We start from the raw sequence: 15,571 nt of genomic DNA on the forward strand, positions 1-15,571 counted from the left end.
GGCGATTTACACATGGACAAGAGACAGCGGCAGCCCTGCCACAAACAGGATCAGAAGAGGAAAAGCAAAGGGACCAAGTGAGAAGCGGACACCAGTGCGGTCTGCGAGGCTCCCCAGGGCAGCGGCTCCCCCTCGCCCAGCGCAATGCCCAGGACAGCCCTTTCAAACACACAATCGTTCCGAGTGTGGGACTTCCTGGGGATTCAGCCAGAGCAGAGGCAGATTTACCACTGACATCGAGCCTAAAGAAAGCATTTGGCTTCGGAAGTTTTAGAGTTGTTGTTTAATCCGGAGACAGCGCAGCTGAGTGAGTTTAGAATTTAAGTTACAAAAAAAGAAAGCACTAGAAAATAATCTTGATACAAGAGCAATAATTAGCTGAGGTTCCCCACCCTGCACAGGGAATCCTGCTCCACAATCTGCCCAGCACAGCTGGGATGCTGCCAAGGCATTGCTTGTTCCCAGCACGTGCTGGGATGGCAAACTGTCCTGGGTGAAAGTTATGTGGCGGAATCCCCAGAAGTGGGAGTTAAGATGCTGCCACCAGTTCTGGTTTTGGCCTGTTCTTGATGGGTGATGCTTCTGTGGAAGAAAAAGAAACTTGTTACAGAAACATAGAACGCAAGTAACCTCCAGTCATCTCCTGTGGAAGAACTAGGACTCATTATCCACTCCTCTGTAGAGCAACAAATGCCTGCGCAGCACCTGAACTAACAGAAGTTCATTATAAGTAATTCCACACATCCAGTTTCCCCCTTTTTTTAAAAAACACTTGAGGAGTTAAAAGTTTCAGAACATACCCAACACAACCTTAGTAAGCCGCTAGTCCAGTGACAGAGTTCTAGGGCAGCAAGTGATTTCTCAGAGGGCGGTGGGTGCTCAAGCTTACCCCCCCCACCCCTTCGATCTGACAACATGAGTCTCAATGAGGCTCAGCCAGCTGCAGGCAGCAGGGGCAGCTTCTATTTTATCTGACCATCCTGCAGCTGCCTGCATACAGAGATGACATCTGATCCCTGTTTACTGGTAAACAAGCACTATAAAAGAAAGCAGCCCTGTCCCCCACATCTTGGGTTTCTCATGGGTAGATTCCACAAGGAGGAAGCTGATTCTTACAGCTCCTGGTTGCCACAAGCAGGGAAGTCCAGCTTCCGTGACCCATGATTTGGTGTTCCGTCCCAGGAGATGGACCCTTCACCAGTCAGCCTTCTGGCACCCAGTGAGTACAGCTTGATTTCGCGGGCTGCCTGAAGGGCAGGCTCCACCTTCGGTTCTTCAGCATGGACAGATATCTGGTAACGCTCTGCAAAGACTCCTTCCTCACCAGGCAAGAGGCCAACAGTGCCCACTCGGTCTTTCTGCTTCATGAGCTCTTTCCCATTTCCCTCTCCACACCCAGCTGCACAAACCCTGCCACTGAGGTCTTGGATTGCTCAGGAGCAAACACACGTGTAGCATCAGCTGTGCAGAGCTCGCGCTCCAACAGCCCTGGGATTGTGGGACTCCAGCGGTTCCTCACCCAGCCAGTTCAAAATGACCACTGTTACCTGAAGCAAGGTCACAAGAGCTACGAGGTTCTCCTGGACTTCAGTGAAATCCAGTTCTGCGCGGTGTGAATGCAAATAACCACGGTCACAAAAACTGGCCCTGGAGTAGCAGCACGTTGCGATGACACGCAGGGGAGCGGCTTGGGTGCTGTGTGAGAGAAGCCTTGCCTGGGTCAAGCAGGGAGCCAAGGAAAGAGCTCCTCAGGGAACACACACTGGGTGTTTCAAGGCAGCTGGCAGTCTCGCAGCAGGTACAAAGCGTGACTTAAGAACAGGAGATGTAACAAGAAGGAACTCTTCAAGAAGAAGGACTAGATGCCAAGTGAACAAAGAGACTAGAGCCCTGGGTCCCCTGATGGTACAGGGTCAGCTGGGTTTGTCTCAGAGCCACGTGGGGGAAGCCTGCACAACCCAGTTCAGCAGGGCTTTAAAGCAGTAAGGTTTTATTCCTTCACATTTGCTAGGACAACACTTACAACAGGAGAGGGTTCCAGCTACTGCATGGAACTGAGAAAAAGTATGAGAAGCCAAAGCTGCAGAGCAAAGAAAGTGTACCTGGGATCTTTTCTGGGAGCGGCTCAGAGGGAACTTCTGGAAGCTCCATCTGTTCCTGCAAGAACATTAAAGGTAACACATGACACATACCCCACATACCAGGCAGCAGTCACAGACCTTGCACCACGGTTTTGTGACTGTCTGGAAGTAATAATGTAAGAGATTTCACACACAAACTGACACCTGCCCCTAGAACTGTGGGAAGTCAGTACAGGCTTCAGTACTGCCCAGTAAATGAGTACAAGGGTGGGTTTTTTTTTGTTTGTTTTTTTTGTTTTTTTTTTTTTTTTAATTATGAAGGGAGACTTAATAGCACCCTGTGTTGGCTTTGAGTCTCCTCACATCAATGAAGATCCCCTCCACCTCAGTCTCCACCAGCTGCATACTTCCTACAGTGAAGCTAAGCTGAGCCCTTGTTTGGAAGGGCCACAGAGCCAGGTGGGGACAATAACCACAGATTTCTGTTATCTGAGCATGATCCAGGACTTTCAGGATCTTCACGTGGTGAAGTGGAATAGATATTCAGTAAGAAGAGAGAGCAACTGACTGTAACAGACACCAAATAAAGTACAACCCTTAAAAGCATCCCATTTAAAAATGACCCTGGTGTGTGGAGCGATTAGCTTGATCTTTGATGACACAATAATTGGGCATAAACAGGTATTATCTTATTCTGCCAGAGATATCGATTAACTACCAAAAGTGGGAAAAAGATAGCTTCTCCCCATCAGAAACAGCTTCCTGAAAATGTGGATTTAAAGCAATTACAAGAACATCAGTCCTACCTGAGTAATAGCATTTAATTCTTCTAGAATGGCATCTTCATCTTCCTCAGTCAGGCTACCAGCCAGTATCTCATCTATTTGCTACAAAAGAGAGGAAAAGACACATTCCAGTTAACAGCGCAGCAGCAGAAGCTCTATGGCCTGTAGCATGGTACACACACATGGGAAAGCAATGGAAACAAGGGGTGAAGGGGTACTCAAGAGCTAACAGAGCTAATCTTTCTGCAGGCAACTGAGATTTAATTCCCAATCTGATTGCTTCTTAAGTAAGACTGGGAACGCAGTGCATACCAGCGAAACTCTGTATGGCAGGCAGTCTCTGCTCACAACGCACACAGTACGTACCCTCTGGTACTCCACAGCGTCTTGGGTTTCACCTATTATTCTTTCCACTTCTTCTATTGACATAACCTGAAAAAAAAAGCCAAAATGCATGAGTGAGGTCTGCAGGGAAACAGCTACAAACAGTCAGGACTCTGCCCAGTCCAAGGCAAAAGTGTGCTCAGCTGACTCGGTCATACATACCTGGTGCATTTTGTTCAGACATTCATTGCCTATTTTCAGACCCTCAATGACCTTCATTTCAATCTGAGTGAATTCAATATCCTGAACCTGAAACAGAAAGGAAAAGGGGAAACGTCACAGGCTGTCACATTCCCATTGCCAGCCAGGTACAGACTGCCAAGATCCCCAGAGAACCTGCGAGGGGAAATCAGTCAAAAGCCCTTTCTCCAGCAAACAGAGGATTAAATTCAGTAGTAAGAAACACGCACACAAAAAGCCTTAGCACAGGCAGCTGCAAAAGCATATCCAGCAGTCTTGAACTCATTTCCTAGCTGACAGTCTAAGCCAAAGCCATAGTTTCCAGGGCTACCCCAGAACAAACACACCTTTTCTGAAATCAAGGCACTGAGGCAAGCCCGAGGAATTTTCTGCGGCATCTGTCCACACTACACCCATTTAACATGTAACCTGCACTACGGACTCACAACTCCCCACTTGGTTCTTTAGGGAAGGGTCACGGCATGTGTGTGATTTCAGAGACATCCACCTTCGGACAGAGGACTGAAGTCCCATCAGGACTTGACAGTTCAAGTGCAATTCCACACAGTCAAAAGGAACACCCATCTCAGAAACAAAAGACTTATACCAAGCACACACAGCGGACCACTCGCAGCCTACAGTGACCGAGTCTCGCTTACCATCCGCTCCAGGTTGCTGATTTGGTTTTCTGTTTTATCTAGAAGTTGCTCTTGGTAACGCTTCTTCTTTAGCAAGAGCATAGCTTTTCTGAAGGAAAACAGAAGGAGGAAAAACTCAATACAGATGAAAGCAAAGAAGCCTAGAGCAGTCACACCAAAGCTGTATTTGTTTTGTGCTTTTTCCAAGAGAGGACAAAGCCATGTGCAAATTAAATGACAACTCTGAAATGTTCCTGGGAAGCATATGGATGAGCAAATTAATCGTAAGTTTGCTATTTTTTCAGTAGGGCATGTAGAGTAGGACAAGTGGGAATGGCTTTGAACTGAAAGAGGCAGACGTAGATATATACTGTGAGGGTGGCGAGGCGCTGGCACAGGCTGCCCAGAGCAGCTGTGGGTGCCCCATCCCTGGCAGTGTCCCAGGCCGGGCTGGACGGGGCTGGGGGCAACCTGGGCTGGTGGGAGGGGTCCTGGCCCATGGCAGGGGCATGGAACTAGATGGTCTTTAAGGTCCCTTCCAACACAAACCCCTCTCTGATTCTGTGATAATTTCTCGTCTGAAAGTTTAGGTGTATTTGGGCTAGTCGTGCTGTAGCAATGTCAAATAAGGTCCTTGTGCAAAAGGCTTGTGATATGCACTGAAAACAAGACACACAAGATGATCACTGAGGCGGCCTCATACGTGCCACCGACACTGCGGTAAAGAACGAGAAGGGCTTTCTGAGGGCCTGTGTAACACCACCTGCAGCACAGGCAGTTTCCCTTGGGTTTAAGTATAAAACCCTAAACTTATTTTCTGAAAGAAGAACCTGTAGCTGTCTCCACAGCTCCTCGATACCTACAATTTCATAACTTTTCCTTTCCTGGAAAACAGCCCTTCATTTCGCCCTGCGGCCGCCGCCAGCCCAGGCGGCACCGGCTCCCCCACTCACTCTTTCCTGCCCTCTCGGAGAAGCTGCCGGGCCAGGGCTCGCTCCCGCTCCAGGTTCAGGCTTATCCGCTTCTGGTACTGCTTCAGCTTGTCCCGCTGCTGCTTCAGTTGCTACAGGGGCGAGAGGGACGGGCGCAGGGATGGGTGCAGGGACGGGGAGAGGGCACAGGACACAGCGCCGGGCGCAGGGCGCGGGGGTCACAAGCGCAGCCCCGACGACCCCAGCCCCCGCGAAGGGCCCGGCCCCCGCCCGGCCGCTCCCCGCCGTGCCCTCGGCAGCACAAACACCGGCCCGGTCTCAGCAGCCACCGGGACCCCCCCGACGGCGGGAGCGCGGTCCGGGGCCGGCAGCGGCACTGGCCAGGCCCGCGGCTCTGCCGCTCCCTGCGCGGGGAAAGGCCCCGGCCCGGCCCCGGCCCCAGCCCCGCCCCGCGGCGAGGCCCCCCCGCCGCCCCGCCGGGCTCACCAGCACCGCCTTGTCCTGCTCGGTGACGCGGCTCCGCCGCTTCCGCCCGAAGAGGTTCCCCATGGCCCCGCCGCCGCCGCCGCTGCCCCAGCCCCGGGCGGCGCGGCCGCCCCGCCCCCCCCGCCCCTCGACGGCGGCCGCGCGGGGCCCGACCCGGCACAACGCGAAGGCGAGCGCGGCGCAACGGCGGGCGGGAGCCGCCGGGGGGCGCTGTGGGGGCGCGGAGGGAACGGCCGGGAACGGGCACGAGCGCACGGCTCGTGAGGGGTGGAGGGGAGGGGGTATAGAGGATGAGGGTATAGCGAGTACAGGGCGTACAAGGGCTTATACACCTTATAGGGGGTACAAGGGATGGGAGTGTAGGGGATGGGCGAATAGTGGGATATAGGGGACGGGGGTATAGGGGTCATGGGGAGGGGGATATAGGGGATGGGGCTATAAGGAGGTATAGGGGGGTGTAGGGGAGTGGGTTTGTAGGGGTTGGAGGCCATAGAGGACGGGGGTGCTGGGGGCAGAGCACGCGGCACTGGTGGCACCGCAGGGGACGCGATGGGGCCGGAACAGCTGCAGGGCTGGAGCGCGGTGACGAACGGAGACCCCCGTCCCACCTGCCCCTGCAGCCGGGGCCGGGCAGACCGGGGCTGCCGCCTCCCCGCACCGGGCCCGGGGGTGGGGGCGCGTGTGCTCCGCGGGGTGCACGAGCCTTTCGTCCCCAGGGCGGGAGCCCCGCTCCCGCATCCCGGGAGTTCCCGCTCTCCCTTCCCGCCCCGTTCCACAGCCCAGGCACCCGCAGCGGCCGAAGCCCGCCGCAGCCAACAGGGCCCGCCAGGCAGGGCACGAAACGCCCCCTCCCTGCCCCCGCCTGCCGCCCCCCCCCCGCCCGAGCACGGTCCGACCGCTGCCGGCGGCGCCCGCGCCCGGGGACCGGTACCGACGCGCACGGCCGCCAGCGCCGCGGCTGCGCCCAGGGCAGAAATAGCAGAAACGGCAGAACCGAAGCCCGCGAAGGTGCCCGCGGTGCCCCGGCCCCGTCGACGCCCCGGCCGCCCGTGCCCACCCAGGCGCCCAGCGCTGCCGTGGCCGCCACGCCGCGGGGCCACCCGCCGCTTCTCGGTGGCTTTGGTGGTCACCCCGACAGCTCCTGTCCCGGGGGTGCGGCCGGAGGGACCCCAGCGCTCCCGCCGGTGGCACCGGGCGGCGGCACCGGGAACGCCGCCGCGCTCAGCAGCAGCGAGCCGGGCCCGGCCCCCCCACGCAGGCAGCCCCCGGGACTGAACCTGGCTCCTGCCCCGTCCCTCCTGCCCCAGGAAACGATCCTCAGACCCAGAAGTGTTTCTGCATTTATTTTTTATTAACCATTTATTTGTCTGTAATTGTTTTACTCTCACATTACAATCGTGTGGTTTTTTTAATATTTTTTTATTTATTTTTGTAAAATAAATAGAGATAAGTGAACTTTTAGGTAGGACGCTCTGGATCCTTGGTTAAACTTCATGATTGAATCTCTGCATCGGACCTGTGCAAACGGCCCACGCATGCAAACCGGCCCTTAGTGACAAACCCACCCCCCACGCAGGGGCCAGCTGCCCACCATGCACCTTCGCACTTTGCCAGCTGTTTCTTGTTCATTTAATGTATAGACTGATATTAAGTTAAAAATATTTTTTTTTTTTTTTTTTTTTTTTTTTTTAAAGCTGTGTATGTTAATTGGTTACATGTAGATCCCAAACTCTGGCCCCATGCTCGCCGGCCCCCAGCACAGGCAGGGTGCAGGAGATGCGTGTTGCTGGAACAGCATGGGAGCACATCGGGAAGAGGCACAGCTCTCTGTTAGACCATAATTAACTTTTGGTAACTTAAAAGTGGGACGTACAGGTAGTTTTTCTGAAGTTTAAAGCCTTTGATTCATCATCCTGTGCAGTGGCCCTCGACCTCGCTGCTACAGGGGAGGCAGCAAAAGCGCTGTGGGTAAGGATGCAGCACCCAGCCTTGGGCATCTGCTCCACCTCCACGGTCCAAGCGCCCTGGCCGAAGCCGGCACCCAGACACGAGTACAGCACTTTGCATTCGGCCTCCCCGCAGCGAGCCCGGGATGGCCACCCGGCCACCTCCGCGACCCCCACGTGGTCCTGCTTCCTCCACAGGTACAGGGAACAAGATTATCTGGTGTATAAGGAGCAGTGACAGGTCAGACACACTCCGCAGGTGCCATGGCAGAGGTGAAGCCTCCACCTGTGCAGGGAGAGAATGTTTCTCACCCCTTCCCTCCTTAGTGTTTCCTTCGCTGTCAGCCCCATCGCGGGCAGAGTTTGCTGGGAGCCTGCAGACCCTGTGATAGCGGCTGGAAGAAAAACCGGGAACTTCTGGACTTAGCAGGCCAGCCTTTGTTGCCGCAGTGATTTTTGCACAGCGCAAGTTCTGTTCTTTGCCGGCTAAATTGCACCTCAGCAGCACTTGAAAGAAACTTGTCCTTTGGCTTTGCCTACCCAGTTCCCACACCCATCTCCAGACCCATCACAGATTTCAAGGGACAGAAACATTCATTACTCGGACATGGAAGGTGTGGAAGATGGAGCAGGCTTTCCCCTAGATAGCTGGGACAAAGCTGTTTTGCTTGAAGCAGGACGACCTGCCGTCTTCCTCCTCTTTAGCGATTCTCTTTTGTGCTCAGACCATGTGTGGTTACATGCCCAGTTCCGCAGGGACAGACAAGCCGCAGCCACGTCCACACAACCTGTGCAGCTGTGTACACACAGCAGCAAGTGTGCAAATTCTCCTAACCATCACTTTGCTGCAAGTGATTGGAGCAAAGAAAGCCTGTGGCTTGACCCTGGAGCCTCCCGCACTGGCTGGGCAGAACTCCCAGGCTACCAAACGTGTTTGTGGAGTTCACTGTGGGCAGAAGGGCAGTGGCTGCAGAAGTAACAGTGACCGAGACACCCCAGACCTTCCCACCCGTGAGCGCTGTGTGCTTGCGTGGAAAGTGGTTACGTGAGTGACTTGCTCCGGGCTTGCTGGGATATTAAGAGACATTTGTTCTCTTTCTTCCCTCTTCTTCCTGTATGTGCAGCCTTATGGTATGGTGGCATCCTGCCCTGCTCTTGTCATGTCCTCAAGCCCCTTTCCTCAGGATCCCTGCCTCCCCTTGCCACCAAGTCACCTTCTCTCTTTGCTTCCGCTGGAGAGGATGCTGCAGAGAGGACCAGGTTCATGCAGAGGAGACACTTCCCTGCCTCCCTTGCCCATGCTCAGGCAGCGCAGGAGCACATACGTTGTTCTGCAGAAGGACAGCTCAGGTCTCGCTGCCCTGTCAGAGGAATTACTGTTTGGCACGGGGTAGGCAGCAGCTGGAGGGGTCCCGTGGTCCGGTCAAATGCACAGAGCTGTAGGTGAGTCCTGACCTCAGTCCTTAAAGCAACCTACGCTCCAGCAAAACAAAGAAACAAAGACTAAAACAGAAAGCCCTTTTTTCAAGGGTATTGCCTCCTCCGGTCTTTCCAAGCTCAGGAGCCGTGTTTCTAACAGAGAAGCCAACCACTGGAAATAAAAATAAAATGTTCCTTTTCTGTAGCTTTTAGAGGATATAGCTGGAAAACAAAAAAACAAACACCCCCAACCAAACAAAGGAGATTGTCTCTCTTCCCCTTGTCAAAATCATCAGTAGCTAAGTCAGAAAAAAAATGTTCAAGTTATGGGTTGCAGCAGCAGCCAACACTAAACATTCAAGTCGATAATTTCACTATGTACATTATGGGTGAGACACGGCCCTGCCCGCTGGGACTCCCTTCTCCGGTGCCGCTGCCACGAGCCGTTATCTGATCCGCTTCTCCACTGAGTACACCGAGATGTAGTAGTCATTGCTTCCGACTGCCAGATGAGGCTGCGGGAAGAGCAGATCAGGGATAAACGTACAGGTGTCATGCGGTAAAGAGAGGCACACCACAGGCAAAAGGGTAACGGCCGACATTTCCAGCAGGAACGCCCAGATGCTCGAAGGCTCTTAAGTGCATCTGCCAATGCAGCTCTGACGACATTTCTGCCAGCACCTACATCATCCCAGCGAGTTATATGCCCATTTCAGCCAGAGGGAAAAATTATGGCAACTATTAGTTGCCAACTGCTAACATAATTTTTCTAAATGACTGCAAAACTGCTAGTTAGGAACAGTTGCCTGGACTGAAAATTAGCATTCCCTCCGCTGTGAGGCCCGGAACAACCCCAGCCGTGAAGACCTGGGCTGGACAGAGCTCCATTTCTTGGCTTATTTAAAGAGCAGAATGTTTCAAATAATTGGCCACTTCTTTCTCCATCCCCCAAACTGTAGGACAGCAAAAACGCTCTTTAGCTTTTTGCAAAGCGGCTTTTCACAGCCGAGGAGATGAGCCTGCCTTTAACCTGGCCATCTCCAGGATGCAAAATGCACATAACCCAGGCGGGAGAACGGCATTCCCCACCCCCCCCACCCCCCTTGCTAATAAAACAAATCATCACAGGGCAGCACAGCTCTTCCCTCCTCTCCTCTAGGCCCTTTACCGTTCCCACTGCTCTTTCCCATTACATGTCAAATATTTGTGCTCTGATTCGCAGGTTTCTAAAATAACTCTCCGTCTAAATGCCACCTTTAACCTTCTGCTGTTTTTCCTATCTATGCACATTGTTTTCTTAGGCTTTCGGTCTCCTTCATTTATTCTTGCCTCTGGGTGAGCCACGGTCCCTAATGCAGATGGGCACCTGCCTCCTAATTAAGTAGCAACCAGATTCTCTCTCTGACAACTACTGCAGAGCCACCTCAGCTGTGACACATTTTGAATTCTCCTCTTTGCTCTGATTCTTTCTAGATTTTAGCAGCTTATGCCTTTAATTTTTGCAGTTCTCTCATTTTTCTGATGTGCAGTTTTTCTACTGCACAGCGTTAGGTCTTCCCAAACCCTTACGTAAGGCGGTGGAAAAGCAGCCCCAGAGACTCAGAGGGCGAGCCTACCGTCTGCAAGAGAAGCGGCACGGAATAAATAAGTACAGAGAATTCTGCATGCTGGAAGTGAGAGGCTGCACCTTTCCAGTCAGCTCCTGGCAAATTCACCTTGGACAACTTCTGTGGCAGGAACTACAGAGCTGAGCCAGGCTGCAACCCCAAAGCGATGGGGAGAAACGGGGACAGCGTATTGAGTCGATCTGCAAGTGAGAAGGGCTCAGCCACTGGGATTCCTGCCCCAGCCTCAGGTGCACAGCATAAAGCAGTGGCATTGCCAGCTTGGTTGTCCGTGACCCACAAGCACTGAGGACCCGGGCCACGAGTCAGGATCAAAGCATCCTCACAACCCCCTAAGGCTGTGCTAGAGGTGTCTGCTCCTTCCTCTCTTCCAACACAGACATAACTACAAAATGCAAATTCCAACATCCAAAAGAGAGAATACAGACCCAGTGAGGATGGAAAGCCAGGCAGCTGATGGCTCCAACTCTTTGCCCCATAAAACCATCGTAGTATTTAATATTGTTGATCAGCTCCCCGTTTCCATTGTAGATTGCAGTGAACTGATTCATTGAGCCACTGGAAGGGAATCAAGAGGATGCAGTGTCACCGAGAACGCTGTGGTACCAACAACATCACTGCCTGCAGCCCCCTTTCCAGCTGTGCTGACGTGAGCTGTGGGCAATGAGTTCTTGGAAGTGGGGGGACCGACTTTAACTGCACTGTGGCAACCTCAGTGCAGAGAGATTTACAGAAAGGTGGGAACCACAGTGATCTGTTACGCTGAGACATAAAAGCCTGAAAAGCTGACGCACCCACAGACTGAAAGTGGATCCACCAACAACCTCCAGGACACGGGGCTGTGGAGCAGTGGCTGGTCCCCACTCAGAGCCCACAGATACATGTGCTGAGACTCTGAACAGGGATCTGACACAGGAGTGTAAGACTGTACACCATCCCTCCAAGCCACCAGTGTGCAGTTTTCACTAACGCCTGTGCAAGGGACAAAATTCCTGAGCTGCAGACATGGGAAAGAAGCTGCACTGTTCGTGGTGAGGTTCAAACAAACAACAAAACCAACACAACTCCGCAAATGATGCTTGCAGAGACAAACTGTCCTCTCTGTCCATTCTGGGATGCAAGAGATGAAACTAGAACTTACCATGCAAAGAGGTTGGCTTGTGGGTGAATGTCAAGGGCTGTCAGCCCTTTGACTATCTGAAGGACCTTCATGGACTCTGGCATCCGGGGGTCAAAGAACCGCACGTCTCCATTTACACTGCCAAAACATGAGTTTCACAACGTCAGGCTGTACCCAAACCCGATCCTAAAGCCCAGGAAATCAAGCCGTATGTCTGTCTGTGAGCTTACCACCTCCATCAGAAAATTAGGATGGAGAAGACATGCACGGCTAAATCCCCACTGATGTCACTTATATTTGGTATCACCCACAATGCATTAAGTACTGTGCAAAAAGCTCTGCCCCTGCCCTCAGGAGTGATCCATCATTACTTTTATCGCTTACAGCTCATTGCTGAGTATAAGTGTCTTTACTGTTATGTCATACTCAATACACCAAGCTGCATGTCAGACCCAAATTTCTTCTCCTTTTCACAGTAGGATATTGTATTAGAAAACTCTAACCAGATGGGATCTGCTATTTCCATCCATTACACCAAATGTCTGGACACAGATGCACACGTCCTCGCTGTCCAAAGTACTCTGTGGACCAGGCGTAACAAACCCTGCTAATGCTCCGGTGACGTGTCAATCCTATTAATGACTTTATCAGGGAAGAGAGAATGAGAAAAGCAATAGTGGCAGTGGCAAAATACTGTGCTTAGTAGTACACTGGGACTTTTCAAACAGAAACGATTTGTTTCTGTTATGTGATGTCCCTGAAATACATCGGTAGAATCACGTCTGTTAGATGCGTAGAGACAGACAAACAGAAAAGTCTCTTACAGAAATGAAATTAAAAATCAACTCATCTGATCTTATTCTGCTGGCAGCAGAAGTAAGGCTTTTGGCACCACAATTTTTAAAGAGTTATTTTTTCCAAGTCACTGATGGCCATAAAACTGTGAATTGCCCTACAGAGTTAAGAACAACGAAAGCATTAAGAAGCATATTACCTTCAGTTTCTTTACCTCTGGAATATCTGATAGCGATCAAAAGGCTGTTATACAGAATTACTTATATCATTATAAGAAACTCCAACTCCAGATGTCACGTAATTAAATTCAAGATAAATTAAACCTGAGGTTGATTTAGATTCTAAAGACTAGATAGAAAGACTGTTTGAGAAAGATCAAATATACAGTAAATTCATTTAAAGCTTTATAAGACTTGAAAATGGTTCTGAATGTATTGGAAGACCACGCAAGAGCTTTAAAAAGCAAGTGAAGTTCTGTGATGAGTAACTACATGGGCAAACACATCCCAGCGGAGCAACAGCAGGCAACAAGTCAACAGCAGCGAAGCTGCTCAACCAGAACATTCAGAGGGTGTTCAAGGACCTTTCCCAGTGGCGCCGTGCAGACCTGCTGGCTAACGAGAAGCCCCGCGGCGGCACCAGCACGCAGACCGACGCGGCTGAGCACAGGTGGTGTGGGGAACCAGCGCGGGGCAATGGGGAGTTGCAGGTGCTGGCTCCATCACCAGCCCTGTCCCACAGACTCCTGCCTCCGCCGAGGCTCAGCGACCCGCTCCACAAGCAGTGCAGCGCCTGTGAGTTTTTCAGGAAATAGTTACACCGAGACCCCGCTATGTCCTAACATTTGGGTTTCTTTGGATCTTGCTGTCAACTGAAGAGAGTGAAGTGGGAGAAATCAAAAGCCAGGTGGCTTGTCTCAACAAACCGAGTTCCTCTGGGATGAGACCAGACCTGTCTTTTGAAGCAGATTTTCTCCTACCTCTTCAATCCCAAGAGAAAGCACCACATGCTGAGAAGGGCACCGAGGAGAGGGGAAAAACAAGCCCTCAGACCCAGCTGGCCAAGCAGACAGGCCTGACCCCTGGGATTGCTGAAGGAGATTACAGAAAGGAAGATTAAAAACTCTAATATGTGAGCTCGACAAATCTGGTAGCTGCATCACATAATCCCCTTTCTGAAAATCTTAATACATTTTTGCTGGCCCATCTCCCACCTCAGGAATGTTCTGAATCCTAGAAAATTATGTTTTGTTTCCATTTTGTAATCAAGAAAGAGAGCCTCTTTGTGTGCAAACAGTGGCTTTGTGACAATAAATTATATTCTGCTGTTCTTTAATGGCCAAATAAGTATATGCTGCTCTCTCTGCAGTATTTACCAGGCAGCAGAAATGGATTTATGTGTAGAAAATTGCTAGACAGCAAAGTAATCCTGCACAGCAATATGCCCAACAGATGCAACAGCAACCTTCCTTCTCTTGTTCTCTCTCAAATGACCCCATGGAGATGTTGGCAATAAAGAACAACAACCATAAGATATACTATATCTAGCTTAGGTTTCTGGTTCACTCGATTCCTCCCTCACATGCCTCGTGACAGTGATTTCAGCAGATGCCTTCTTGTTTACTCTCAAACCATGCTAACAGGCTTCCAAGGAAAGCTTCAGATTTCTTTTTGCCTTCTCTCCATCAAGTTTAGAGCAGGAGTTAATTACTAAAGCAAATGTCAAACTAAAGAGCTTTACCCTTTTAGCTCTTGAAAAAACAGAGGCAGAATTTAAATACAAAAATAAAGTGTGTTGAAGGGAAAACAGCTCAAACCTCTCTTACCTGACGCTCATGATATTGCCTTCGGGATGTTTCTGCAAGTACGCTTTCACCACCCAGGCTGTGTGCTCCCGGTAGGTCATGACACGGCTGAGGAGCAAGCAGAGAAATGTTTTGAAGGGGAGGAGGAGGAAACACGAGGATCCCACCGAGCCTGGGAAGGACGGGCAGTTACCATTCACTCAGAGCCATCCTCCTGTCAAACACGCGGATGGAGCCATCACCCAGCCCTGCCACAATTAACGAACGATGAGAATCACACGAGAGGCTGGTCACACAGCTGTCAGCTCCAGTGGGGATATCCTGAGGAGAAAGCACACAAAAGCCAAGCTGAGACCACGGCAAGTCTTCAAGTCACGACAGTCAAGGTCCTAAACCAGAAGGACCCAACGTCCTCCCCCGCATCCTTTCCCCATTCTGTCACTCAGAACGCTACGGCACTACATTGGTGTGACACTTTCCTTTGGGCTCTCTGGATGCCACCAGGGACAAGGGGGTGGTGACTCTGGGGACGATGGCCATTGCTGCTGCCCTGTGCTGAGCCACACGTCCCACAGTTCAACCCAAAGAGCCAGGCCCCGAGGAGGAATTTCCAGCAAAACCAGCTTTTGCAAATCATTCAGCTTTATATGCCCAGATGAAGACAAGGTCTGTTTTGGGAAGGAAGAATCAATACTATTCTCTACTAGGAATATCTAACTAGTTAAAATAAATGGCCAGAGGAGTTATTTCTCCATAAACGATCTCTGTTGTGTACAAGTTGTAAATGCCATAGGAATGGCAGGATGGACAGTATCTGTTTGAAGAAGAGTCACATAAGACAAACATACCTGTAGAAAGCAAAACCTCATATATCTAACACCACATATAAAGCCAAACATATAGTATGCCATAGGTAATAGCACCCATGCAAAAAAGAGGCACAACAAAGCTGCAGGGTGTTAGGTACAAAGCTGCAAGGTATTAACCCTTTTTATGCATCGTATCAACACCCGAGTGAGTTCTAGGAAGTTACTTAAATGCCCTGCATAAAATAAGCTTGCTTTTTTTTTTTTTTTTTTTTCCTGCCTGTACCAGACAAAGAAACGTATCTAGCCCCTGGAAACCATAACATGATTTTGCCAGAAGGCAGCTCCCTTTACCCAGAATGGCTCCAGTTATCACTAATGAAGTCCATTTCTTTCTGTTTCTTTTTATTTTCTTTTTGAAACACTTGGCACTCTTCCTCCTTTTGTCCTCAGGATCGCGGCTGCACTTGTGCGGTGGCTGCTGGCCGTCGCAGTCCGGCCAGGCGAAGCAGGCTGCGGCTGGAGAGCCTGAGCGTGACCTTCCCCCGCGCCAGGCAGCCGCGGCAGCAA

The 15,571-nt window shown here is 51.3% G+C and overlaps 2 protein-coding genes across 5 annotated transcripts in view; both read right to left on the minus strand.

Moving 5' to 3' along the window:
• Positions 1 to 264: 264 nt before the first annotated feature.
• Positions 265 to 5,621, minus strand: CHMP6 (charged multivesicular body protein 6). The gene is made up of 8 exons (XM_080375236.1): positions 5,487 to 5,621; positions 5,022 to 5,131; positions 4,090 to 4,177; positions 3,413 to 3,499; positions 3,233 to 3,298; positions 2,888 to 2,968; positions 2,103 to 2,157; positions 265 to 582 (listed from the first exon to the last, which is right to left on the minus strand). The coding sequence occupies exons 1-8, from the start codon at positions 5,547 to 5,549 to the stop codon at positions 530 to 532; spliced, it is 603 nt and encodes a 200-aa protein (XP_080231362.1). The 5' UTR covers positions 5,550 to 5,621; the 3' UTR covers positions 265 to 529.
• A 1,195-nt stretch (positions 5,622 to 6,816) lies between these two features.
• The window catches only part of RPTOR (regulatory associated protein of MTOR complex 1), a 174,221-nt gene continuing 165,466 nt past the window's right edge, over positions 6,817 to 15,571 (minus strand). For all 4 annotated transcript variants that reach the window (XM_080375032.1, XM_080375031.1, XM_080375034.1 and 1 more), the window contains 5 exons: positions 14,389 to 14,516; positions 14,217 to 14,303; positions 11,618 to 11,734; positions 10,905 to 11,034; positions 6,817 to 9,366 (listed from right to left, as the gene is read on the minus strand). In XM_080375032.1, the coding sequence (XP_080231158.1) occupies positions 9,298 to 9,366; positions 10,905 to 11,034; positions 11,618 to 11,734; positions 14,217 to 14,303; positions 14,389 to 14,516 (531 nt within the window). In that variant the 3' untranslated portion in view covers positions 6,817 to 9,297. The remainder of the gene's footprint in view (positions 9,367 to 10,904; positions 11,035 to 11,617; positions 11,735 to 14,216; positions 14,304 to 14,388; positions 14,517 to 15,571) is intronic.

This window comes from Falco punctatus (assembly GCF_963210335.1).
Source record: "Falco punctatus genome assembly, chromosome: 1".
Lineage (NCBI taxonomy): Eukaryota > Metazoa > Chordata > Aves > Falconiformes > Falconidae > Falco > Falco punctatus.